General features: G+C 51.8%; 1 protein-coding gene across 2 annotated transcripts; it reads right to left on the bottom strand.

Moving 5' to 3' along the window:
- Positions 1 to 1060: 1060 nt before the first annotated feature.
- Positions 1061 to 22335, bottom strand: TNS4 (tensin 4). 2 transcript variants are annotated; one of them, XM_039873563.1, is made up of 13 exons: positions 22162 to 22335; positions 18005 to 18522; positions 11963 to 12386; positions 10444 to 10868; positions 8045 to 8131; positions 7606 to 7731; positions 6343 to 6435; positions 6163 to 6240; positions 5066 to 5137; positions 4200 to 4368; positions 3462 to 3530; positions 3182 to 3208; positions 1061 to 2756 (listed from the first exon to the last, which is right to left on the bottom strand). In XM_039873563.1, the coding sequence occupies exons 2-13, from the start codon at positions 18426 to 18428 to the stop codon at positions 2615 to 2617; spliced, it is 2136 nt and encodes a 711-aa protein (XP_039729497.1). In that variant the 5' UTR covers positions 18429 to 18522; positions 22162 to 22335; the 3' UTR covers positions 1061 to 2614. The 2 variants fall into 2 exon arrangements, with proteins under 2 accessions (XP_039729497.1, XP_039729498.1); XM_039873564.1 differs by lacking the exon at positions 22162 to 22335 and having other exon boundaries at positions 18005 to 18565.
- Between the last annotated feature and the right edge of the window lie 3873 nt (positions 22336 to 26208).

Raw genomic sequence — 26208 nt, 5'->3', positions numbered from 1 at the left:
TTACCTCCTCGGTAACATTGCCCTCATTCCTTCCAAATGGGTAAAGCCTCTCTTCCCTGTTTCTACCCTTTCTGCCAGCCCTGCGTGGCACTTACAGTCTCTGTTATAACATAGTTGTGTTTATGTGTTTTCCTGGCTCACGTGAACAAAGCATGCAGCCGGAAAACATCTGTTACATGGATCAAGGTACCAATCTCTGAGTTGGGCACTGCTAGCCTTGCCTTGGCTCCAAGTCCTCAGCCTATTGGATGGCATGAGAGTTAAGGACAGGAGGTCAGGGATGAAAGAGCAGAGGTGAGCAGCCTTGGTCCTCAGTGGGAAATGAGTGTGGGGGAGGTGTTGAGATGGGAGGTCATTCCATAGCCAGAGAAGAGGCAGGGTTCAGGGGGCATGGGAATCTGAGTCTTGAAAAATGATTGGCAGTGCAGGGGGCTGCCCTCTTCCCTTCCCATCAACTCCAGTAGCAGGGGTCGGGGCTGGAACTGCAGTTTGCTAGTTGGGGAGGAGGCAGGGGCTATTCAAGGCCATTGGGTGGGTCTCTTTACATGCCTTCCAAGGTAGCCCCTGCTACTGAGTCCCACAGTTCAGCCCAAACAGAAGCCCAGCTCTGCCCTTCCTAAGATCTTTAGGAAAGTGGGTGCCCCTGCAGCCCCCTCTGGTACCACCTGGCAAGACCTGGACTGCCAGTGGCAGAAGCCAGGCTTCAGCTCCCCAGGCCCAGAGCGGGGCGATGAAGCCTTTGTTCATTTCTCTAGGGCTGAGCTGGCAGCTCAAGGCATCTGGGTTCAAGGACTCTTCCAGACTCTTCTTGAGCCGCCCATGTTTCGCTTGCCTCATCATTCAGGGAGCACGAGTGAGACCTTGGAACACATCAGGGGTACCATGCATACTTACCTTCAGCTCGGGACATGGGACACCCCAACCCTCTGTCTTCTTGGCAGAGTGGCAGGGAGGAGATCATGAACAGGTGTGTCAGACATGTGGCGGGGACACGGCATGGTTTAAGTGATGGTTATGAAGTGAAAGCCAGCTGTGGCCAGGGGTGTGGGAGGGAGTGAGGCACATGTGGTCTTCTCTAAGACACAGCCACCACCTGCCGACTCAGGTCCCTTTCTCTGTTCAGGTCTCCAACTCTGAGGGGAGAGCCCTGAATACCTTAGAAGCAATTGTTGTACAAAGATAGACGCTTTATTTTCTGTGGTGGGAGCTACACAGGCATCGACGGGTGTATAGAGGGCTCTCTGCCAGCCCCCAAGCTGTGACCTTGAGAACCTTGTCTAGTATTCTGCAGTCTCCGGGGTGAAGCAGTACCTGACCACAGGCTGGGTGGGCTGTCTCAGCCGGTCCTGTCAGCCCAGGGCCTCTTCGGCCCAGTTTCCTGAGTTGAAATCATAAGCCATCAGGCCCAACTTTGGCCAAAGACAGTGATGCTCTGGCAGGCTCTTGCTCCTCAAAGAACTAAAATGGGCTTCTTCTCTGAGCTTCCCTTTCCACACTCACGGTGTAGTTTCCTTAGGGCCCCAAGTCTGCCAGACAAACTATTTCAGCTTCTAGGGGTGGGGGTGGGGGTGGGGTGGGAAAGATCCCCCTCCTCCCAGCTACTCCAGGCCTCTTGGGATGGCTGCCAGTTTGCATTCCTGACTCTCTGCTGCCCCCCTGTGGCTTCGGGGCTAGTCGACACCACACCTCCCAGAGAGCTGTGTGGGGGTGAGGGGAGGGACATTCAGCAAGACGAGCTGAGACAGAGCCGCGAGAGCTGGCCCTTGTGTCTGCTCTGGAGAGCAGGAGTCTCACAGTCCCTACCGAGGTGTAGGTTACACAAGCAACACTAGGGCAGTTGTGACACCAGCTGGAGGACCCTCACCTACCAGAAAATTAAAAGATGGGACTGACACTCATTTGTAATGGAGGGGATTAGACATCAAGAACACGGAGACAGCTGGGTTGTCTCCGACCATGGGGGCAAGTTCTCCCTTGCTAAGCTGCCCCAGCAAGCCTGGCCACGTTGGCCTGAAGAACCCAAGGCAGGGGATTCAGCTTTGTCCTGGGAATAGCTGCCCAAGAAGCCACCAGGGAAGTGGGGAAAAGAATGGATATGGAGAGAAAGAGAGTCAGTCCATCTCTCCTTTGGTCCTCAGTCCTTGCATGACATCTGCTCCCAGGCCGGCCTTGGGTCAGGGCCCCGTGGGTCCCAACCTAGCACCTGCTGTTTGCCACGAAACAGCGTCACAGGTCTCTAGCTCAGCCTGTTGTGTCAGTAGAGTCCAGACTGATAGAGTCAGGGGTCCTCAGAGGTTGCTTTTATGGGGGGTCCTCAGATGTGGGTGTGCTTCCGAATCACGGGGAGCTTGTTCAGATGTCTACCAAAGTCTGAGAAAAACAGCTGATATTGTCTATTGACCTCCTTTTAAGGCTGAGGAAACTGAAGCCCAAGGGGGTCTGGATGAAGGTCACTGCTGAAGGTCATAGTGGGTTCAAGTGTTTCAACTTAGTACCATTCTCCTTTGGTCCAATACATTGGTCCATCAGTGTGGCCACAGGCCCTTGTTCAGGGGGTCCGGGGTTCCTGGGCAAGCCCCTTGAAATATCTGGAAAGCGTGCAGGAAGCTCCCCACTACATCCTTTCTGTGTCCTGCAGCAGAGCACCCACCAGGCTGATGACCTGCGAGACTGGCTGGACCGTGTCATATTCTGCGAAGAGGTGGCACACATTCTCCTGTGATTCGGTCTGGCTCTTGGCCACGAACCCAAAGATCCTGGTGGGAGAAGGCAGCCTGCGTGAGAGGCAAGACCAGGCGGGAGAGGGGAACTCAGCCCACAATGCTCCTCCCCGCCCCTTCCCTAGCCAAGTGGCTCTAGCACCTCATCATCATGGGAGGAGCTATGTGCCTGCCTCCCCTCTGGGACTGGGAGATCCCTGAGTACAAGATTTGAGTTTTACTCATTTTGAATGGGGCTTTCTGAACAGAGCTTCTGTATCCCCCATCAGAGTGAGGAAAGCAAGGATGTGTCTTGGCCATCAGACTGGGGCCTCCCCACAGATTAAAGCTCCTTGAGGTTAGAGCCTGTGGCTTCCCTATCAGGCAGGAGGCTTCCTGAGGACCAGGGCTCAACTCCTTCCCCATGTTGCGTCCAGGGCCCTGCCTCTGGGAGACTGGCCAGGTGGATGGGAAGTCCTTACCAGGAGGGCTTACGGTACTTCTGCCACCTGTGGGAAAGAAGCGTGGACAGCAGTGAGTGCTGAGGCTTTGCTCCATTCCACCACACTCTGGCCGAGCAGCGGGAGAATGGCGAGCTATGTCCCCACCCCCGCCAGGCCCCACCTGCCCTTCCTTCTGTAGCTCCTGGCCCCTTGAGGATCATAGGTTCTGTCTGTGATCCTGTCCCAGAGCCAGCAGGACGCCTAGGTGGGTGGCTAGGCCCTGGACAGTCTTCTTTGTTTGGCCCAGCCTTGAACTTACTTCCGTTGCTCCGGGTCCATGCCACAGAAGCGGAGGGTGCTGAGGGGGTAATGGCGCCGGAAAAATACCCTGGGAAAAGGCAGGAGAGAAGCAGAGCTGGTGAGAGCCCACCCCAGGGTCATGCCCGCCTCCATCATCTCCAGCTTGGTACCTTCTGAGAAGCCTCCGAGCAGGACTCCTTACAGCCTGCCATTACCTTTCCCCCACGTGCCCTGGAGCACATGTTTGCACTTCTTTCATGAGTGCATCTGCTATGTGTCCTACACATTGGGGTCTTCTAGCCCCTCCCCTCTCTCTGCCCACCATGTCATTTAACTATCTGAGGATAGAAATTATTTCTTGGTCATTTGTTATTCTTCCAGCCTAGAACCAGGCTTCTGCTAGACTGAATCTCTGAGCCCCAGGAAGGAGCCACCTCATCCCACAGTGTCCCACTGGTCAACCAGAGTCTGGCTGACAGAAGATGTTCTATCAGCAGGTGCAGACTCAGTCAGTGCCCAGTGAATACTGGTTGATTCCATTTCCATTGGTCACAGTGAAGGGGGACTTTGGCAGGAGGTCATTGGAATAAGGCTTGAAAAAGGCCAAGAACTTGCCTGGAGTCACTCAGCACATTGCTGAACCCGTTGGGTCCAGGACACTGAACTCTGCTTTCATTATTGGTCCACAGCCATCTTGGCCAATGGACCAGTTCACCCCGCCCAGCCCTGCAGCCCCGGGGCAAGGGAAGTGTCTTACTTCCTCTGGACGTCAGTCAGGGTGATGCCCTGTTCGGTGACTTTGAAGTGGACCACTATGGGTGTGGGGAGAACGTCCCTCTCCAAGGTGGTCGAGATGGCCTTCTGCACGGCCAGGGCTCCGGTCAGGGTCTCCACACTCACGGAACTCAGGTACAGGGCATGGCAGCCTGTGGGATGCAGATACCGCATTGGAGCCTGGTCAGGACTCACGGGAGGTCTCCCAGGCCCTGGTCCTTCCTCCACCCAGAGCCAGGGGATGGGGCAGTCTTCCTTCTTCAGGAATCCAGTGGGGCCCCTCTTCGAGTCACCAGGCAGGTCCATAGATGGTGCTGCCTCCATCCCCCCGCCACCCTCCCCCGTGGGCCCTGGTTCATTATTGAGAGAAAGGAAAGAAGACGAGAACGGAGAGGGGCTGTTATGCTCAGGGGTGGAGTAGGAACAGTTACTCAGACACGGGCTGATCTGTGCCTGGCCTCTGGATGTCAGGAGGAGGGACCTTTTCCCTGTAGAAACGCCTGGGACTCAGACCTGACACCCCACAGAAGATACCAGACCCAGAGACCACCCCGAGAGCAGGTACTTCAGATCCAGAGAGCCACCATCGTGGCCTGTGTGTGCAGGATGGGGTGGGTATAAGCCTGCCAACCCCTCCTCTCCTTCCCCTCTCTCCCTTCTCTCCCTCCCTGCAGGCTCTCCTCTCCTGGTTTACAGTGAAGGGGAGGAATATGGCACCTTGTTAAAGATGAAGAAATAAGGCTGTGATGGGGAGCACGTGTGGACATGTGTGTGTGTGCGCGTGTGCAAGGCTGAGAGGTGCTCTCGAGGGGGAACAGTCAAGCCTGGAGTGTCCCCTGTACCACTCACCTGCTGATTTCTTTAGGCAAGAGGCTCGGCCATCTGCAGAGGGATCTGAGGTCCCATCTCCACCTCCCAATTCTGAGCCAAAGTAAAGGAACAGGCCCCCGAGGGGGCGGGGGTGGAGTGAGTAGACCCCTCTCATAGGAACAGGCCTCATTAATCCCTTTGAACATCTCCCACCTCAGCCCACACCTTCAGGAGGTAACTGGGCTGAGAAACCAGGTGTGATTATTGTCATTAGGTAAATGGGGCATTTTGGGCTCCCCGGTGCCCAGCTTGCAAACCTTTTGATCCCTCCTTCTCCTTCTCACTCCTCCACCCCCTGGACTGCCACAGTGACCTGGTCCTCAGAGGCCCCTGACCTCCTCACTTCTTTGGGACCTTACCCCAACCCCAAACCTTTCTTTGCAGAAAGTAGGGAGACTCTCGCAGTCACTCCATCAGGGACTCCCCCTGCCCTTGCCTCTTCTCCCAGAACCTCCCCCCTCGCTGCTCCTCCTGTACATCTGAGGTGACCTGCTCCATTTGGGGGTGCAGCTAGGTTGTAAGCTCTGGATGGGGCTTTCTGATCTGGGCTTGAGGTCTGACTCTGTGTCTTTGGGCGAGTTACTTAACCCTTCGAACCCTCTTCTTCTTATCTGTGAAATGGGGATAACAGCAACATCTACTTCACAGGGTTGCAGTGAGCTATTAATAAATGAGGGCGTGCCCAATAAATATTGTACCTGGAAGAAAAAAAACAAACCTCCCCATACTGGCTGATTTATGCTTCTTTCATCCTCTCAGAGAAGGCTACTATTTATCAAACATCTATTCTGTGTCAGGCATCGTGCTAAGAGCCTCGCCTGAGTTATCTCATTTAATCCCTAACCCAGTCCTGTAAGTAGGTAGGATGATGGCTGTCCTCATTTCATAGATGGGGAAACTGAGGCTCAGAGAGGTCGATATTCTCAGGTTCTCACAGCTGGGAAGTAGAGATGTTGACAGGCCTTAGAGCATGCCCTTTTAACTAAAATAATCCATAAATAATCCACTAGGAGCCTCTCTAGTGAGAGCAAACAGACCCGGTGCTTGGCTGTTGCGTCCTTGGGGCCCAGACCCACCTTTCTGCGGGATGGAGAGTTTGCAGGGCAGGGCCAGGGCCATGATGGAATGCTGGCACACAAAGGCAGAGAGGCTCCCTGCAAAAAAACGGGCAGCCCTGCGTGAGAAGGCCTCCCAGACCACCCTCCTGGTCCACGGGGATGGGCTCACCCACGGGCCTGAGGGCCGGAGGGGCTCACCAAAGTAGGGCTCCTCATCCGCTCCTTTGAGATGCACTCCTTTGGCGGAAGACTCGATGAGGAAGTGGCGGATAAGGTCACTGCTCTCCTCGCCTGGACAGAGAAGGGAGAAAGCGTGCATGTGGACGGGAGCTCCAGAGCCCAGTGAGAGCCACACCTGACCCGCCTCTTCCGGGTCCATCCAGAGGTTAACTTGCTCATCCTCCTGCCTCTGGGTGAGACTGTAGGAATTTCATCTCCAAGGCCTCCCACAAAGGAGGTGCCCACACTTTTGCTCAAAGGCTTCTGCGTCCAGTAATTCTCTCTTCAGGAAACCTTTCTCTTGATCTCAAGAGCTTTCAGGGATGGTTCCCGACTATTTAGATCAAATCTCAACTCTTTGGTGTGATTTCTCTCTCCCTCTACTTACGCTCTCCCAGGTGCTATTTTCTCCACCAGATGGTCCTTGCTGGAGCCAGGCTGGCCTAGGAGGGTGAACAATACCTTCTGCCCCTTTCCCACCGGCACACAGCTTCCTCCTCTCTTTGGGCTCATTGGCAAGGCTTCCTTTCAACACCGCCCCAGAGGTCACTTTCTTATTTAGACCAAGAGGCATAGGGTAGAGAACTTGAGGTTGGGTTTTCATCCTCTCTCTGTCACTTACTTGCTCTGGGGAGTCACCTGGTAACTCTCGGCGCCTCAGTTACCTCATTCGTTTGTTGCGTGAGAGCTACAGTCTCGGGGTTTATTGGCGGGGGGGTGGCTGTGACTCAGGTACCTTATACTGTAATGATCTGTTTTGATCTTTCTTCTCAGCGAGATATCCTGGTTCCTTCCTCAGTGCCCCATAGATGCGTGTTGTGTGCGTGAGAACACAGGAAAGCATGTGATGAGCTGTCACACGTGTGATAAGCTAACACACACGTGTTATTCTATTAGGTTCCTTCACAATAAATCCGGTCTGGAGAGAGACGGGCACCCAGAAGAGAGCAACCTGGAGAGGGCTTGGGACCTTCCTCCTCCTCTTCCCACCGTGAGAGTAGAGCAGGGAATCTGGGGACTTGGGCAGGTGGACACAGCTCAGGCTTACTGTGAAAGGAGTTCCTCACAGAGCATGGACGCTGAAGGACAGCTGGGAGAGCACTGATGTGGACCCTCCTCCCAGGAGTTGTTATGGGTCTGACCCAAGGTCACCCTGCAAGCTAGCAGCAGAGCTGGGACTAGAACCTTCCACACCCCGTTACCTCTGAGAGGCCTTGAGTGAGAACAGAGACAGGTGCATACCTGATCGGTTCTGGGCAGGTTCGGGGACCTCCTTCACCTTCAAGGCAAGGCCGAAGGATCCTCGGTACGAAGAGCTGTCCCTCACAACAAAAGCCCCTGGCTCCTCCTTCCTCAGCAGCTCGATTGCTGGAACAATCCTTGGGTCAGAGACAGTTACCGCCCCACCTGGACATCCTCTGTCCCCCTACCCCTGTAGGGTCTTCATAGAGTAGATGTTACAGAATCACCTCTTGTGCCTAGGAAGTCTTTTCTATTATCTAATCTCTACCTTCCCCGCTGCAGTCCCTATTTTCTTGGGTCACGAGGTCCACAGGACAACCCCCTTCCCTGGACCTTCCATTTGCCAGTCTTTCCTCTGCCATGACCCAGGGTCCCAACTGCAGAACCCAGACCTGATTCCTGGAGCAGTCAACCCCTGAAACATAATGCTTCCTTTTACCTTGTTCTCGGGTGATGCTTGGCTTAAACCAGTATTTAGAGGTGTCCATCACAAACTTCATGGTGGGCTGCATGTCCCTGGCAGGACCTGAAGACAGGTAGAGAGGGGGGGACCCTGTAGGCTGGACAGAAGAGAGACCCTCCCCACTCCCTTCCTAGTAGTCCTATTCAACCCACCCTCTTCTACCCCAACCTCATTGTATCTATAACTGTCTAAAGAGGCAAAATCCAACAGAAGAATTCAGGGCTTAGGAATCTCCCCTCTGATTTATTCTGGTAATGAATCAGAAACAGATAAAAATCTCAGTTTAATGAGAACGGTTTCTCATATCTAGTGATGCCTGGTGGGGACTGAAATAAGGGATAAATAAGGGATTCTGAGATATATCGTTTCTTTGATTTCTCACTCTCTTCCCCCTTGATGATTCTATGAGTTCCTTAGGGGTATCTTCAGTTTCGAAAAGAAAACAAAAGAAAAGGTGAAGGAAAGGAAAACAGCATTTCTGAGCAGGGTGCTCAGAGATCAGGAGAGGGGATGCTTTGACTTGGGACAAACGTTCCACTCCTGAAGCCCAGAGGGGACTGACTGAACTAAAAAACTTTTAAGGGTCTTTAATACTCCAATAGCTTATTAAGTTACAATGGATTTTCTTGAGGGGATTTTTGCGGAATCTGATGAGATCCCAGGGTATAATTAGTGATGTCCTCGGGCATCACCAAATCGAGATGGGAATATCATCAGGCTAAGGAAATGTGCTCTTTGGGATGCCTGAATGCTCATTTTCCTGGTCCCTAAGGCAGGGAGCAGTTCTTAATTTCAGCATCTTGAAAAGGTGTGCTGTGGCCAGTGGAGAGTAACTCATAAAAACTGTACTAAAATCTGCAGATGATTTGTCCTAGGAAAATGGCCAGAGCAGATTCAAAGGCATATGTGCCACGTCTTTTCTCTTGTTTGCATTGATGTGGCTTTGTGAGTGGGAGTGAGCAGCAGACAGGAGTTAGCATTTCACCCCTCCCCCACACCGGGCCAGCCACCTTGATGCCTGTTGCTGATAGAGGACTGAGAAACCCTGGGAAGGAGATAACTGAGCAAGTAGGGAACAGGGACAGTGTCCCTGGGGCTCCGTGGGGAGCTCTGGTCATGGGTAAAGAGCACCTGGGGGTGCTAAGGCTTAATTATCCTCTGTTGTTTACTGCTTTGGGTTCTGGTTGGTCTTGTTTTTTTGGAAGCCTGCAGTCACAGACTCCGGGAAGGAGGGTGTTTGCTGTTTTGTGGTTTTTAACTGTCTGAAATGGAATGCATTGTCTGCGTTACCCTGTCCTCCCCCTCTGTCTGCTCGTCATCTACCAACGTCAGAGTTATTACTGACTCCCTTTGCCTTCCCCTCTCATGAGTTAGTCATCTAGCCTGCTGCTTCCATAACCCGAGGTCTCTTCGCTTTGTCCTCTCTCCTTCAACCCCCTCTGCCCCGCCCTGGTTCAGGCCCTGTTTTGGCTTGTCTGGACCACTTCATGATAAAGACTCAAACAGAACCAAATAAAAACTGCTTTTCTTGCCCAGGCTAGGTCCTGAAATTCATCTGCCAGAAAGCTGCCACAGAGTGATCTATTGGATGTGTGCCTCTGTTCCCATCACTCTCCTGTATGAGACACTCTGATGGTCTCCCATTGCCTAAGGCAGTGGTCCCCAACCTTTTTGGCACCAAGGACCGGTGCTCCTATGAGAATCTAATACCTGGTGATCTGAGGTGAAGCCGAGGCAGTGATGCTAGTGCTGGGGAGCGGCTACAGATGAAGCTTTGCTCACTTCCGGCTGCTCACCTTTTGCTATGCAGCCAAGTTCCTAACAGGCCATGGACCAGTACTGGTCCCTACCCTGGGGGTTGGGGACCCCTGGCCCAAAGGGTAAAATCTACTCTTTAACTTGGTTTCCAAGGCCCTAAATTACTCTCAATGACCTTACCCCACACCCAGCATCCCAGTTCCTGAAACATGCTGTGTGCTCCACACCTTCATGACTGTGGACTCTGTTCCCTCTGCTGGGGATACCCTTCCTCTCCTGCTCTGGCAGTAGACTTTTGATCTACTTTCCAGGTCTAGCCAAGATGTCACTTCCTCTGAGGAGTCTTCCCGGCTCTCCAGACTAAAAGGTTTACTTCTCCCTCTGTGCCCCCACAAGACTTAAAATATCTCTTTTCCTTGGTGTTTATCCCAGTCTATAATGTTCCTTGACTTTGGTCTCTCTTTCTAGAATGTTTCCATCTCTATACAACCCCATTACCTGGCACACAGTGGGTACTTGATAAATGTGTTGATCAGCTATTGCAGAAACCCACTGGTGCTTCGTGTATTTGCCCTAGCCAGACCTTACAATGCTCAAGGTGTTGGCTTACAACGTACCTTCTGGAGTTGTGGTGGGAGAGGCATCTGGCAGGGTCTGGCTGTGGCTCCTGGTGGCTGGATAGGGGTTGCTGGAAGAAGCAGCCCCAGGTCGGACAAAGTCCTGGTGTCCTGGTGTCCGCCGAGTTGGGGGAGACCCTGGTTCTGGGCAGCCATTGATCAGCACGATGGGTATGTCCACCATGGAGTTGGTGATGGATGGGGGGCAGCTGTTGGCATGTTCCTTGGCCAGTGGTGGGGAGTAGGTTGCTCTGGGCTGGCCCATGCTTGGGGTGGGATTGTTGGGGACCTGGATGTCACTGGCTCTTGTACACAGGGATGCTGGGCCAAGGCTGTGGAGGCTGGAGGAAGAGCTGGCCGGGCTTTCCAAGGACCTAGAATATGACTGTTGGCTGGAGATGCTGGAGCGGAGGAGGGACTGGCAGCTGCAGGGGGAGAGAGCACCAGATAGGCAGGGCATTAGGGTGTTGAAGTGGACAATCAGGGGTCAGAACCAGGCTCTGTAATTTAGTAATCTGGGCGTCCATGGTTTCGGTTAAATAAAATACTGCATACTCTACTCCCTATAACCCAGAGCAAAGGGCACGCCCACCTGATCCCTAAGGGGTGCTGAAATGTCCCTGGACTATAGAGTCTTTGATCAATTAAAGTAGCCAATGGTCTGACTCCCTGCAAGTCATGTGGGCTTAGGCGAGACCGATTCCCTCTGCTTTCCCAGCAAGGCAGATCGGATTGAGTTGTCACACCAGCCTCCCCATCACTCCCAGAGCCCTGTACACGGGCTGGACCTGGGCTGGACCACGTCTACTTTTATGCGGAGGGAATTCCCCAGCTGGAGGAGGAGGAGGCCAGGCCAGCTCTGCATCCAGCCAGACTTCTCCTTGAGCTCAGAGACCTATGCCAATAGGCATGGCTGTGGGATCCCAGTCTCCTTGCCAGGGCCTGCCTTGGCACAGTGACTTTTGACTTGATGCGGGGGGTGGTTTGGTCTTCTTAGGCAGGATGGGTGTATGGGCAGCTCTATCGTCAGGGCTACAGAGAAGTGGGCTCAAGGATTGTAAATAATGCCAGGCAGGTTCCCTGCCCTCCTGCTGGGTTTTGCCAGTAACAAAAAGGAAGGAGGCTTTTCTTTCCTAAATGGTCCATCCCAGGCCCTCCAGTTCTATTGACATCCCCGTTTATCGAGGTTCGAAAAAACCCCCTTCATCAAGATGGTTTGTATGAGGGCTGGAAAGGATACAAGTGGGCCTCTAATATAACAGTTTTCTTCCCAAGAGGTAGGTGTAAGTCAAGATTTTTGTATATTGAATCATAGTCTAAATGTTTGAGGAAATCTTGAGATCCAAATGGCTGTGATGGCATAAAAGAGAACATCCCCTTTTATTGTTTGTAAACACCCAGATTCTGCTCAGACAGAGCAGGGTGCCCCTCGACAATTTTAGGATCTGCATTATTGTGTGTGTGTGTGTGTGTGTGTGTTGTGGAGGTAACATTAGAAGCTATAGTGGGAGTGACCTACCTTCCAAACACGTAGCTGACATCAGACGCTGGGCTGGCTGACAGCACAGAGACCCTGCTGCCTCGCTGTGGGGCCAGGCTCCCCAGCCCCTTCTCCAAGCCTGGAGAAGCCACCGATGGGGAACCCAAGCCATGGGGGCCCAAGGCCTTGTTCCCCACGCAAGGGATGGCGATGCTAGGAGAGGGTGGGGGATGAGAGGAGAGACCTCCAGATGGGGGAGAGGGGCGCTGGTGTCCCCTGCCCTGGTTCCCGGAGAAGATCAGGCTCTCACTGCTGCTTCGAGTCTCTCGGGGGACATCCCTGGAAAGGAGGAGGCCGCCATTGCGTGGAGAACCGAAGGGCGGGGTGACAGACGGGCTGGAGCAGCGCTGGGGACCATCGTGACACTTTGATCTGGTGGAGGTCACCTCGATGTACTTTATATCTTTGAGAAGAGAAGCAGAGCATTGGTGAAACCTGGGGTCCTGGACTCAGAACAGGAATGCTGAAGGGTGTCCTCGAGACCGTCTGGTACCCCCTCTTTTATATAGACAAGAAAACTGAGAAGAGAAGCTCAGAGAGGAGAAGCTCTTTGGAATCAGGATTAGCATCTAGCGTCACCTTCAGGGCCCAGTGCCAAAGTCACCTTCTTTGTGACATCTTTCCCTGGATGGAGAGATGCAGATAAATGAATATAGGCCTTGGAGTCAGACAGGCCTGGGTGTCACATCTGGCTCTGCCACTTACTATCTGAGAGAGCTTGGCCAAATGACTTCATCACCTAGAGCCTCAGTTTCCACACCTATAAAATGGGGTGATTCTGCCCAGCCTCTTGGTGTTACAGTAAGGATGAAATGACATAAATGTAGGGGGCCTGGCACCATGCCTGGCACATAGCAAGCCCTTTAAAACTGGGAGATTCTCTCCTTCATGTATGCCTCACTCCCCACATTGAAATGACTGCTTAATGGAGTGTGCCAGTCACATCTTCTATGCCTCTGTTACTCAGGCATGTGATAGTTGTTTCCATGTCTGTGCCTACAGTGAAGGAAAGGGTTCTCAAGCGTAGCTGCATGCTAGAATCATCCGGTGAGCTTTTAAAAGTCCTAACACCCAGGTTCTGCCCCGTGTCAGACCAGAATCTCTGGGGTAGGCCCAGGCCTCAGCTTGCTTGTTTGCTTAGTTCCCCAGGTGATCTGGGTCTACTTTAGAGCTTGAAAACTCTGCTGTGCCGAGCCAACGAGCTGCGGGCCTCCCTTGCTGCGATGGTAGCTGGTGCAAAGTGGCTGGTTGTCAAACACGGCCCAGGCTGCTGAGTCACTCCAATGCTCTTTCCATTCCCCAGGGCGGGCACGCAGGACTCTTGTCCCCAGACTTTGCGCCTCTCCGGACTGGGGCACCTTGTGGTTCTCCCCATAGCGAAGATAGGTACCCCTCTCCCTGGTCTGGGTGCTGTTCCAGCAAAGGTGGTAGAAGGTGGGGGTTACCGAGCTGCCCGCTTCTGCCGTGAGTCCTGCCTCAGGCTTCCCAGGATGGAAACTGGGACAGAGTCAGCAGGAAGCTGCACCTTCAGCTCCCAAACCCTTGGGCTCTGGCACATGCACCATCCTCTCCTTCTGCTATGACTGTGGAGTTCCCGCCTGCCCCAGCCCGCTCCTGGGTAGGGCCTTCTGGCTCTGCTCAAGTTGACTGCCTCTGTCTGAGCCTGCTTGCGCCGGGGTGGGGGTGGAGGATTGCATTATATGAGCAGGGTTCTGGCAGGCTGACCTGGGCTTGCTGCTCCATGGGTGGAGGAACAGGCCTGGCTTCGTCGTCAATCCTGTCGTGTGAATCCTGGCTTTGCTACTTTTCTGCTAAGAGGCATTGGGTAACTTTCCTAACCACTCTGAGCCTCAGTTTCCTCCTCTATAAAAGCGATGCCTGCTGGCACTGAGCATAAGGGCTGTCATGAAGCTTGAAAGGATTATGGGTGCAGTTTCTTCATCTGCAAAGTGGGGATCTAAGCCTGGAGTCTGGCCCATGGTGAGCTTCTGGGTGCATCTCCTACCTGCCTGCTTTGGGGGGCAGTATTGGTCAGATGGCTAATGCCCTCTGGCTAAGGTGTGGGTCCCACTGCTGAGAGCAAGAGGAGAATATTTGGCTTAATGTGCTGTGGGCTCTGAAAGAAAAAAAGTCTTGGAATGGAGTGGATCCTTTTGGAGGATCAACTTCTGTTTTTATAGGACTTTATAGTGTTTACACCCATAATCCTTTCAAGCTTCATGACAGCCCTTATGCTCAGTGCCAGCAGGCATCGCTTTTATAGAGGAGGAAACTGAGGCTCAGAGAAAAGTGGGAGTGAAGCTAACATTTATTGCATAATTTTTAATAAAAACTGATATTTATTGAGTGCTGTGTGCCAGCGCTGTTACAAACATATTACCTGTATTAGCTCATTCAGCTGTCATGATAACTCTATTGAAATAGGAAATATTGTTAATTCTGTATAACAGATGAGAAAAAAAAGGCACAGAAAGGTTAAGTGAGTTATTCAATGTCACACAGCCAGGGAGTGGAGGAACCTGACTCTTGCTTTTGTGCTCTGGTTGGAGTCTCTTCCAGGAGGAGGGGACTCCTTGGAATGTTTCCCAAGGCCTTGCCCTATGAGAAGGGGCTTGGCTGCTTTGGAGAGGGTCTCTTGGCCTGGCGAAGTCCTGCAGCCCCTCCTGACTATGTCACCTAGACACCCACTAAAGATCTTGCTTGGAGGTGGGGTGGGGTCAGGAGGAGGAGTCCTGGAGCTCTGAGTCACCTCCCGCTGCCACCCTGAGGTGAATGTGGCTGGGGAAGGTGGAGGCCCCCACCCCATCACTTAGTATAGTTAGTCCCTGTTTACAGGCCCATGGGGCAAGTCTGAGCAGTGCCGGGTGGATGCAGGCACCAGCACCAGGCTGGGCGGGGGGTGGGGAGAGTCATGTGGGTGGGGATAGAGAGACAGTTATTAGACACCTTTCATTTGGGATTGGCAAACAGCTTTGCCTGGCAGAAATTGCTAGAAAATGAAATATAGGGCCAGTTCCAAAGATGGGGAGGGGTGGCAGAGAGGATAAATAAAGGCATACGGTGTGTGCTTCTAGGAGCCATGTCCCTTGCGAGATGGGGACCCCCCAGCCCCAGGGTAAATCTGAAGGAAGGTAAAGAAGAGGCAAGGGCAGGGAAGCTGGGGAGAGATTTTCCAGCACCGGAGAGGTGGGTGTTCAGAAGAGGACCCCCAGCTGCCTTCCAACAGATTTATTCTGCCCTGGAGGATGGGAAACTAGCTCCACGGAAGAGGGAAAGGCGGGGACAGGGACGTTGGCGCCCAGAAGCCGGGCTTTGAGGCCGGACCTAACGCTCACTAGCTGCGTGACACGGGATATCACTTCCCCTGCCTGAGCCCCAGTTTTCTCATCCGTAAAATGAGGTTACTGTTATTTCCTTCACAGGGTAGATGCTAGGATCACGTATTACAAAAATCTATCCGTATATGTTAGGGGAGTGGTTAACATGGGATCGCCAATGCTTAATTTTTAATTTTTCCAGGTTAGGAAAGAGAAACAGTGAACATCCCCTAACACCACAATTATAGAATGTCTTCCCTTCAACACCCCAAAAGTTGGAAGGATGAGAGTGCGAAGGGAGGGGCACCCTCCACATGGGATACATGTGGCCGGATAAAAACTCCCCGCGGTGCCCAGAACTAGTTACACTGCCATGGGCCCCGGGAGAGCTTGCACGATCACCGGTGGCCGTGGTGTCAGGAGAGGGTTTTGGGAGGCTGAGATGTGCAGCTCAGCACAGTGACACGCAGGTGCTCACCATTCTTAGTGAGCGAAGAGAAGAACTTTGTAATAGGGAGCTGACCTGGCTGGCCCAAATCAGGCGGTAGTAAGCTCCCAAGCATCACAAATATCAGAGTGGATAGAGGTTAGGGGAGAATTGTTTTTTTTTTTATCCCATCAGAAGGGGCAAGGGCAGAGCTAGGCGGCTTCTTCAGGATCCTCTGACCGCTGCCGCCTACCCTGGTGCCAGTGTTAGGTGGACACATCCTCATGATGACAGGTGGTGCCCAGGGCATCTGAGAACACAGACTACCGCCCATAGATCCCTTGGAGGAAGAACCCAATTGTCAACATTCTCACCCCACACATTTGGACGCTCCCTGAGACTGGTCATGCCCCAGCTGGCCTTTGTGTGGAATCCCTGCCCTGGGGCGTGAACATTAAAGCCCTAGGCTTGCTCCTGCCCATGGTAATTTGGCTCAAGCCACCTTCCCTGCAGAGGCATGCCCAGGACTGGCCTTAAGAAGCAGAAAGACTTTTAAGGGCTGGAGGCAGTTCTTTTAACAGGCCTGGCCAACACTGCTTGGTGGTATGAGCAGAAGGCGGGCCAGGAGCCTGGCGCCAGAGGCCCTGGGTGCTGGGCTCACTTTTACCCCAGAGCCTAAACCTACCCTGGGGCTGGTCCTAAACACAACCCCAGCGTTTAATAAAACAACCACCGTTTATAATGACTCACAGTGGGCCAGGATTTGTGATAAACACCCAATAAGTGTTATTCCTTTTAATCCCTTTGAGGTAAGAACTCATTTAGATTTCACAGATGAGGAATCTGAGACACGAAGAAGTGAAGTAAACAGCTTGCATAAGGTTTGCCCAACTCCAATGGTTAGGCTAGACTGGCTCCTCACTCAGGTCCATTAACCTCAGTTTTTTCTTCTGATGCCCTGGGCACCACCTGTCATTCTCAGATGCCCTGGGCACCACCTGTCATTCTGTAAAATGGGGATAAGACGGTCATCTCATGGGGGTGGACCGAGAGGATTAAAGGTTCCACTGTGAAGTGCTCAGCACAGTGCCTGGGTATAATAACCACTCAGTAAGTAGAAGTTCTCATGGATCTTATTTCTAATCCTAACCACACTCCCTGACCCATGCTGTTTGAACTCTTGGATGCCTCAGTTTTTCAGTCTGTCTAGTGGGGCTGCTGCCCCTTGACCCTCATCCTCAGAGTATATTTAAAATTCTTTGTTTGGGAAACTGAAGCCAGAGGTAGGGATTTCTAAATTCCTTAGGTTTCAGCAGTATACTGGACTTGGCTTGTACCAGCTTGTGAGAGCCGATTGTTTAATTTTCAGGATTTTGTCCCATTTGTTGCTAAACTCTGCTATTATGAAAAGTTAAATTATATAAACTTACAATGAAATAACATATTAAAACTCAAAGTAATAAATACTCAAAATTCATCACATCCCAGTGATTTTACTACATTTTACTATTATCCATGATCTGAGGTTATTTACATCTGTTGTATTGGTGTAAATACTATATAATGGCCTGCTACAGTGTATTTCTTTCCAAAGCCACATTCAGTGACATGTTGGTAGCTTGAAATTGACCATGATGGGAGAATTTACACTGTGGAAAGTGGCATACGCTTCAAATCAGGGCTCTCTCCCACCCCACCAGAGAGCCAGTTGTTACACATTTATAGGCACACCCAGGCTTAAACACAACAGGGCTACCACCCCGAATAGGCTGAATTCTGTGTCTCTCCAACTCCACTACCTTTAGCTTGGGCCTCCCCAGACAGATACTCTCCTAAAAAGGGGCAGGGGTCCAGATAGCAATCCTACAAAAATTTCAAGGGGCTCAGGTTAGGACCTAAGGAGAGACACCAAAGAACAGCAAGTTTCGGGGACCTCACATGTATTTGTACACATGGCAGTGTACAAAATACACACACACACACACATATGTGTGTGTGTGTGTGTGTGTGTGTATTAGCTTATTTAAATTCTCTGAAAAATCACATAAAATAATAAAATAGGTATCCACCACTTTGCAAACTCAGGAACCGAATGGAAGTAGATAGTTAGGGAAATCTGTATTTATCTCTTTTACATAGCAAAGAAAAAAGAAGTTAAGTAACTTGTTTAGGCTGCACAGCACCTCCCAACAGGACATTGTCCCACACTCCTCTGATTTGATAGAAAAGTCCTTTTTCCCGAAGGTCCCCTCCCAGCTCTGTGCCCCGGGTCCTTACCCAAGGCTTCAGGCTCCTCTTTCTTCCTCCTTGAGGTAGTGCTCTGGGTGGGCTCAGCCCCTGCGGGGAGCAGCTGGAAGGTGGGGTCCAGTTCCAGAATCATCTGGTTGAGGCTCTCCAGTGAGAAGTCAATGTAGGAGTCAAGGTCCTCCAGGGCCCCTGAGGCCTGCTCACCAGGGGACTGTAGGAGGCAGCTGGCTTTGGGTCCAGCTTGTGGGGCCTGCTGGAGCCTGTTGGGGGGCTCTTTGTAGGGCATGGGGGCCATCAAGGCTTGAGCTCCCCAGCCTTCTGTGGTGTAGTAAGGGCACTGGGGTGGCAGACTGGGGCTGGGTGCTGGGTGCAGGGCCCTCCTGGGTTCCTCACAGGAAGCCAAGCGGACTGCATGGCCTCCTGCCAGTAGGGGGCTGGACATCACCTGTGACATGATGCGGGCAGTGACCTGGAGGTTTACCTCTGGCTTCCAACCAGACTCACTTATATCCCAGAGATGTCACTTGCCAATCAGGAGCTCCCAGGACCTGAAAGAGGCCAGGGGTGGGAACTGAGTAACTTTTGTAGATGAAGCCACTGCCTTCTCTCCCCCAAAACAAAGGCATATTTATTCATTCATTTAAAAGCATGGATGCTGGAGCCAGACTGCCTGGGTTTGCATCCTGGCTCCTTCGCTTACTAGCTCTATGATGTCGGGCAAGTTAATTAATTCTCTGTCCTTCAGTTTCCTTATCTGTAAAATGAATTAATATGTGTAACATGCTTAGAACGGTGCTTGGCACACACTAAGCATCATGCAAATGATTGTTAAACCAAATAACTTCAATAGAAGTTTATCGAATATTTACTATGTTCCAATCTTATTTATTAAATAAATGCTAGCTAATATTTATAGAGTAATTACCATGCACATAAGCACTGATATTTACACATAAACTCTTTTAAAATCCTCAAAACAACCTTATGAGGTAGATACTATTATTATTCCATTTTACAGCATGAAAATGGAGACAAAGAGGTAAGTAACTTGCCCAAGGGCAAATGGCCAACAACCATCAGTGCAAGACAGGACCTCAGGCTGCCTGATGTCAGGGCCCTTGTACTTAGCTGCTACTGCATGTGGGCCAGTTGGTGAAACACAAAGTGATCGAGTGAACGATCATAAAAGGTGTCACCAAGGAGGAGGAAAAACAGAGGGGACTCTCAGGCACTGTTTGTTTAGGCACAGGTGGGGAGGTCAGGAAGAACTTCCTGGAGGAAGGGACATGGAGAGGGAGATAGGAAGGAAAAGCAGGAGCTAGCTGGGCAAGGCAGATAAGGGTGAGGAGGCAGGTGTGCTCAGAGGCTTGTCAAACAGGGGAAATCAAGAAGCATTATTGAGCATCTGTGAAGCAGAGAACACCTAGAGTGGACGGGGTGGGGTGGGGTGGGGTGTAGAAAGATGGGGTGGGGTGGGCCTTATCGATGTAGAGCCTTATCGGCTGGGCTCAGTAGTGCTGTCTCCACCTTGAGGGCAAGGGGAGGCACACAACAAAGATTTGAGCTGGAGAGTGACATCATCAGATAATTTTCACTCCTTGGGGGCTCATCTGGAAAAGAGATGTCTCAACTTCCTCATTTCCCTTACTATGAAAATTTCTTCCTCTTGTCTAACCTTAATGCCACAGGCAGGATGGGGTAGAAGGTAAAACGTTCTGGGACTGAGGCTGCCAAGAAAACTGGAAGGAGCTGGGACATGCTGGTCGCATGATCACTGCCTGCCCTGAGCTTCGCTGCTTGTCCCCCAACACTCCCCATCTCTGCTCCTCCCTTTTTCCAAGAGGCCTCTATCATGTCCTGCTTTAGAGTCAGACTCCCCAGTGCTGGAAAAGGCATCGAGACCGGCCTGGGGCAAATGAAATGAATGCAGACTCTGGAGTCTGAAGGTTCAGATTCGATTCCCAGCTCAAACAGTGCCTTAAGGTGTAGCTCAGACCCTTAGTTTTCCTATCTGTGACGTGGGAATAAGAATTCCTGCCCTGCAATCTCCCAGAAAGTGACGTGGAACCAATGAGGTTTCCGCTTGTGAAAGCAGATGGACAATTCTAAATAGGAATACTTAGGAATAAGGGTTTATACAGAGTATAACACCTTCATAAGAATAAATAATAATAGCTCCCATTTACGGAGCATCCACTGTGTGCCAGGCACTGATCTATGTCTGTTACATTTGGTAACTCCGCTCTCACAATCCTATGAAGTACTGCACCCTTAGTACCAACCCATTTGGCAGATGGAGATACTGAGACTCAGAGGTTAAGAAATCTGCATGGGCTGCACAGCCAGAAAAGTGGTATAGATGAGATTCAAACCCAGGCTTTGGCATCTTGGACTCTTAACTCCTTGTACCACATTGAGTTTAAATGCAGAGGAACACGAGGTCCAGAGAGGCAATATGATTTGCGGAGGGTTGCAGGGTAAGTTAATGAGAAAAGCCAGGCCCCTCTTCTCTCCCTCAGCTCCTGCAGGCCCCTGCCAGACTTCTCGTTGGCAGGGTCCTGGAGGGGGCGGTACGTCTTAGGCTCTTGAAGTGGGTCCATAAATGGCAGTGGAAGGGAACAGGCCTTCCAGCTCCTTCCTGGGGGCAGCCAAGGACATGGAGCTGCGGCTTTTTCCTCACATGCTGGGAGCAGCCTGGGTGTGCTGGGGCAGGATTTTGGCACACCCTGTGTGGTTTTCGACTGAGCCCTGCAGAGGAGACTGGCCTCACTGACATTAAGGAGCACCAACTGGGGATGCCTGAGTCTCCCTCCAGGACCAGAACCCAAGCTGCTTGCTTACTGATTTAGAAACTGCCTTTGTGCCATCCTGGGCATGTGTCCTTTCTTCTCTGGGCCTCAGGTGTCCCATCCGTATAATGGGGATATGATAATAACAGACACTTAACACTTGCTCATTTAATTTTCTCAGTAGTTCTGGGAGGAGGGTACTCTTACGCGGGGCTAGAGCAGTGGAGGGATTTGCCCGAGGTCATACAGGCCATGAACCCAGTCAGTGGTGAGGTTGGGACTTGAACCCAGGTGGTTGTGGCTACACAGTCCCACACCCTGTGCCTCTGCTTCATAGATTTAGGACCCCATTCACCTCTTTCCCTCCTGGGATTCTGGAACCCAGCGGGACAGGGCTGGGAGGGCTCTTATTCCAATTCTCACTTTTAACACTCCCGAACCACCTTGGACCTCCCAGGGCAGGGGCTAAGTTCACTCCTTTATTCTTGGACACCCTGCCCCGACCAGTGCACTTCTAGTTCTTTTCTTTTCTGCTCTAAAGGGGAGGGGGGTGCACCGGGGCTCAGGTGTGTGTGATGTGATGTGTGTGTGTGTGTGTGTGTGTGTGTGTGTCTGTGAGAGAGTGTATGTGTGAGTGTGTGTGTCTGTGTTGGGGTGTGTAGTGGGCAGGGAAGGCTCTAGCCAGCTCTGCCCTATTTATTGGTCCCTCCCACCCACTCACCCTTCAGATTTGGATTCAAATCACTTTCTTTGTTCCCAAGGGTTCCGAAGGCAGGAGGATCCTGCTCTCTTGGCAAATTCCCCTTTCTCTTCATTGCCGACCTTTTCTCCCTCTGGCAAGCTCAGGTCAGCAAAGGGAGTGGGTAGGAGGGTGAAGCCTGAGTTTCCCCCGAAGCTCCTTGCCTCAGTAGCTCAACCCCCCACCCCACCCCCATACTTGAAGAGTGGCTTCTGATTGTCGTATCCTCTCCACCCAGACCCAGGGACAGCTGGAACCCTCAGGACCAGTGAAGGCCATGGGTCCCACCTCTAGATTCTATGCAGCCTCTGGGGGCCCAGCACGGGGGCCGGGGCCAGGCTGGGAGGCAGGAGGCCTGGCTTCTGTGCCCATTCGCCTCTCGTCTCCGGGACCTTGGGTAGGCCTCTTCCTTCCCTGGACCTTGGTTCTCTCACCCGTAAACTGAGGGGCACAGATTTACTCCCTCAGAGTGATGAACTCCGGGGTCTGTGGCCCTGAGACTGTCTCTCATCCACAGCCTCTTCCCCATTTCTCTCCACCTTCCCTCTGAGCCCTGAGTCCCAGGAGAGGTGGAGAAGCTGGGGACAAAGGGTTAAAGAGTCAGGGCAGGGAAGGTGCTGAGTCTCCCTCTCTTCTCCTTAAAGAATAGAGGCACCTACCTGGCATCCAGGGTAGGCAGGCTGCTGCATTCACTCCTGGCCACTGGGATCAAGGCAGCTCAGAGGCCAGGTGAGGAGTAAGGGAGGCGCGGTTCACCTTTGGACCCGCCTTAAGAACACCCAGGTCCTGCCCTCCCTCTTCTACACGTGGCCTGACAGCTGCAGGCCCCACCCCTCCCATGTCTGGACAGCTCAGGTGGAGCTAGCTTAGGCACGGGGAAGGGAAGCACTGGGTGGTGGCCTGGTCTCAAGGGGACTGGGGCCCATTGTGTGTGTGAGGGGTTCCCAAGCTCCCTGCTTGCCCCCACCACCTTGCCCTGCCCCCATGTGCACCGCGTGCCTGGGGGAGCCCTGCTTGGACAGAAAATTGTTCAGAGCAAGGTGTGAGGGCTGTGGGCATTCCTACGAGCCGGCTGGGAGAGGGACTGTGGGTTGGCAGAGCTGGCAGAGAGTAATGGCCTTGGCCTTGGGACAGCAGGATGTTGGTGGGCAGGAGACCCTTCCCACAGTCCCCTCCTGTGTCATCTGGGCTGGGTCAGCTGTGGCAGCACAGGGTTGGGGCCCATTGGGATTAAGGCTGCGCACAGGTTTTGTCTTTTCTTCTTTTTCTTCTTAGTCTGCGAATGGGGCTTCTAACTCAAGAGCGGGGAAGAGCTCCGAATGTCTGGAGGGCTTCGAGAAGGGGCTTGTAGCCTTGCTTCTCTTCATTCATCTATTCCCTGGGCAATATCCTTCTACATGGTCCGCTCTGTGCTCCAGGGTGGAAGTCCACACGGGAGTGGGAGCAGGAAGTCCAGAAGTCCAGGCTTTCCCTCTCTCCGGCCCCAACTCCCTCCCTCTCTGGGCCAGGGTCCCAGGGTGCTGTGAGGGGACATCCAGCCATGGTGCGGGGAGGGACATTGGTGGCAGAGCAGAGCCACATCTGGGCAGGTTGGTCTGAAGTGAGGAAGCTGGCAGTCTCCAGCCCAGGGACTCATGGTGATCCCAGAAGCGGCTAATCTCAGGGGTGGGTGGGCTGCTCAATGGCCCCATTACGCTCAGTGGGAGGGCTTCCAGCCTTAAAGGTTTAGATGCCCTGTGGCTTCTTGGAGGCAAGATGAACCAGTGTCATGGGAGGCCAGCAAGCAAAGATGTGCAAAGTTGACAAAAGGTGCTCCCTCCTGATGGTGACATTAAAAGGTAGCTCTAGGTGCCTATGCAGCCTAGCTGGCACATGGCTTGCTGAGCAGTTGTGTCTTTGAACAAAGAAAAGGCCGGCCCTCCCTTGGGGTGGATGCAGCGGCCAGCTGGGGTGGGAGAAGCTGCTGAATTTCTCAGGTGGAAGGGGCAGGTTCCAGGGAGGCCAAGGCTTGGGCCGGGATCGTGGTGGTTCTGGCATTAGCCCTGGCTGCCTCCCTGGGAGCTGGCCCAGAGGACGGTTTTGGTGAGACTTCTTCAGGGCGGTGCCTGGTCCCGCGCCTTATGATCCTGTGCCTCAGGCTTACAGTCTTTCTAGGCAGGTTTGGCTTTTTTGGCTACATTTGGCCAGCGTCCTTCACTTTAGTAGGTCCCAGGAACAGATTCCAGCTTCAGCTGCCTCACAGACCCTGTCTGCCTACCTCCTTCCCACCCTTCCTCTCTCCTCACCTCCCTCTACTTTCCCCACCTTCCCCTTCCCTCCCTCGGACAAGATCAGCCTCCCCAAGGGGTGGGGCAGCATTTCTTTCTACATCTGTGGCTAGGATCATGTTATTTTTTTCTTTTAGACTGTTGGTGTGATGGATTAATTAATTTCGAATGTTGACCAGCTTTGTATACCTGGGATAAATCCCTCTTGGTCATGGTGTGTCATTTTTATACATTGTTGGACTCAATTTGCTAATACTTTGCCGGGAATTTTTGCATCTATGCTGTAATTTGGTCTGTGGTTTTCTTGTAACGTCTCTGGTTTTGCTGTTAGGTAATGCTGGCCTCATAGACTAAGTTAGGGAGTATTCCCTCTGCTTCTTTGCTCTGAAGGAGATTATACAGAGTGGGTATAATTTCATCCTTAAAGGTTGATAGAATTCACCAGTGAGTCTGTCTGGGCCTGGTGCTTTCTGCTTTGGAAGGTTATTAATTATTGATTCAATTTCTTTAATAGATATAGGCCTATCGACAACATTTCTTTCTAACCTCAAAATACGACAGTTCCCTGGCTGGTGGCGGGTGGGCACCTTGTCCTTCATCTACCTTCCCAGGAGAAACGATTTCGAGAGAACTTTTCTTTTTCTTCTTCTTTTTTTTTTTAAAACTCCAGCCTGTATTTTGATGTATCCTGCACTTCTCTCTAAAGAAGAGGTAAAATCCTACAAACAAGCAACAAACATAGTTTCTAACAGGGCCTTTTCCCTGTAGAGAACCCCATTACTCATTCATTCAAAATACATTTACCGAGCATCCTGATGCTCAGGTACTGGGACATAGAGATGAATGGGACAAGGTTCTGCCCCGAGGAACACACTGTCTGTGAGAGAGATGACTCATAGGCAAATAAGGCCCCCAAATCCTGGGCTGGTGCTAGCTCAAATGCCTACAACATGCTTAGAGCTGTGCCATCCCTGACGATAGCCATTATTAGTCACATGTGTCTAGTCCGAATTGCGATGCCTTACAGTTGTAAAATGCAATTCAGATTTCAAAAGCTTAGTATAAAAAAAAATGTAAAATATTAGTGATTTCTGTGTTAAATGATTCCGTGTTGAAATGATAATATTTTGTAGATATTGGCTTAAATCAAATATATTCTCAAAATTAATTTCACCTGCTCCCTCCTCCGCTTTTTGAAATGTGTTGTTAGGTTCCTCAGGCTGCTGTAACAAATTACCACAAACCTGGTGGCTTCCAACAAAAAAAATTTATTCTCTCACAGTCTGGAGATCAGAAGCCTGAAACTGGGTTGTAGGGGAGAGTCTGTTCCTTGCGTCTTCCACCTTCTGGTGGCCGCCCTGGAATTCCTGGGCTTGTGGCCACGTTACTCTACGCTCTGTCTCCTCTTCACTCTGCCTTCTCCTTTGTGCTATCTTCTTTTGTCTCTCTCGTGAGGACATTTACGATGGCATTTGGGGCTTACCTGGATAATCCAGGGTACTCTCATCTTGAAATCCTTAACTTAGTTATATCCGCAAAGATCCTTTTTCCAAATCAGGTAAAGTTTTAAAAGTTACAGGAGCCGGAATTACATATGTGGCTTGCATTGTGTTTCTATCGGACAACTTTGGGCTATCATAAGCCCTGCCTGAGGGAGCCAGAGAAAGCAACTCGGGTCCATGAAGGCCATTCAAAGTGGAGGGGGCTGGTGATCAGCATGGGGAAAAGCAGAGAGGCCAGAAAGAGCCTAGGGTGTTCCTGGGAACCTCGGTGGGGTCTCTGTAGCTGGAACTCAGGGTGAGTGTGGGTGGAGTGCTCGAAGGATCTGGAGAAACAGTGTGTGTATAGCTTCGCCTCCACCCTGTTTTTTTCTGAGCTGGAGAGACTGGACGCTGACCACTGCATTTCTACACACTCTCTTGCCCCTAGGGTTCTGGTTAAGCAATGGGTTCTGTCAACCCAATGAACTCGGAGACGTGGCTTGTTGCTGCTGGTCTGCACAGTTGTGGAGACACTGGGTTTTTTAGGCAGCTGCTTTCTGGCATCCAGTGCCAGCTTTGTGGGTGTGGAGAAGTTGTTGCTGAAATGACTTCTCGACCTCTGTATCAGTTAGGTGATGGTTCCTGAAATCAACAGACCCTGGGTGGCTCCTAATTGGTTATATTCCTGGTGGTGCCAGAGGGAACAGTTCCAAGGTGGGTCTCATGTTTTTCCGGGAGTCATTCCTGCAAGTGTAGCCTGTTCCTCTAACCGTTTCAATGATTTTGTAAGTATGGAATTGCCTGCATGGAATGCCTTTCTGCTGAAGTTAGCTAGTGTGTTTTAGGTTTTCTGCTGGTGACTGATGCAGGTGGCCTGGGCCAGGGGAGAAGGACATGGGAGTTGGCCTAAGCAGCCTGGCTTTTCTTTTGTGGTCAGTGGAGAAATAGAGGAAGCTTT

Source organism: Pteropus medius, unplaced genomic scaffold (genome assembly GCF_902729225.1).
Source record: "Pteropus medius unplaced genomic scaffold, Ma_sr-lr_union100, whole genome shotgun sequence".
Lineage (NCBI taxonomy): Eukaryota > Metazoa > Chordata > Mammalia > Chiroptera > Pteropodidae > Pteropus > Pteropus medius.
This window is presented reverse-complemented; position numbering and strand designations above follow the sequence as displayed.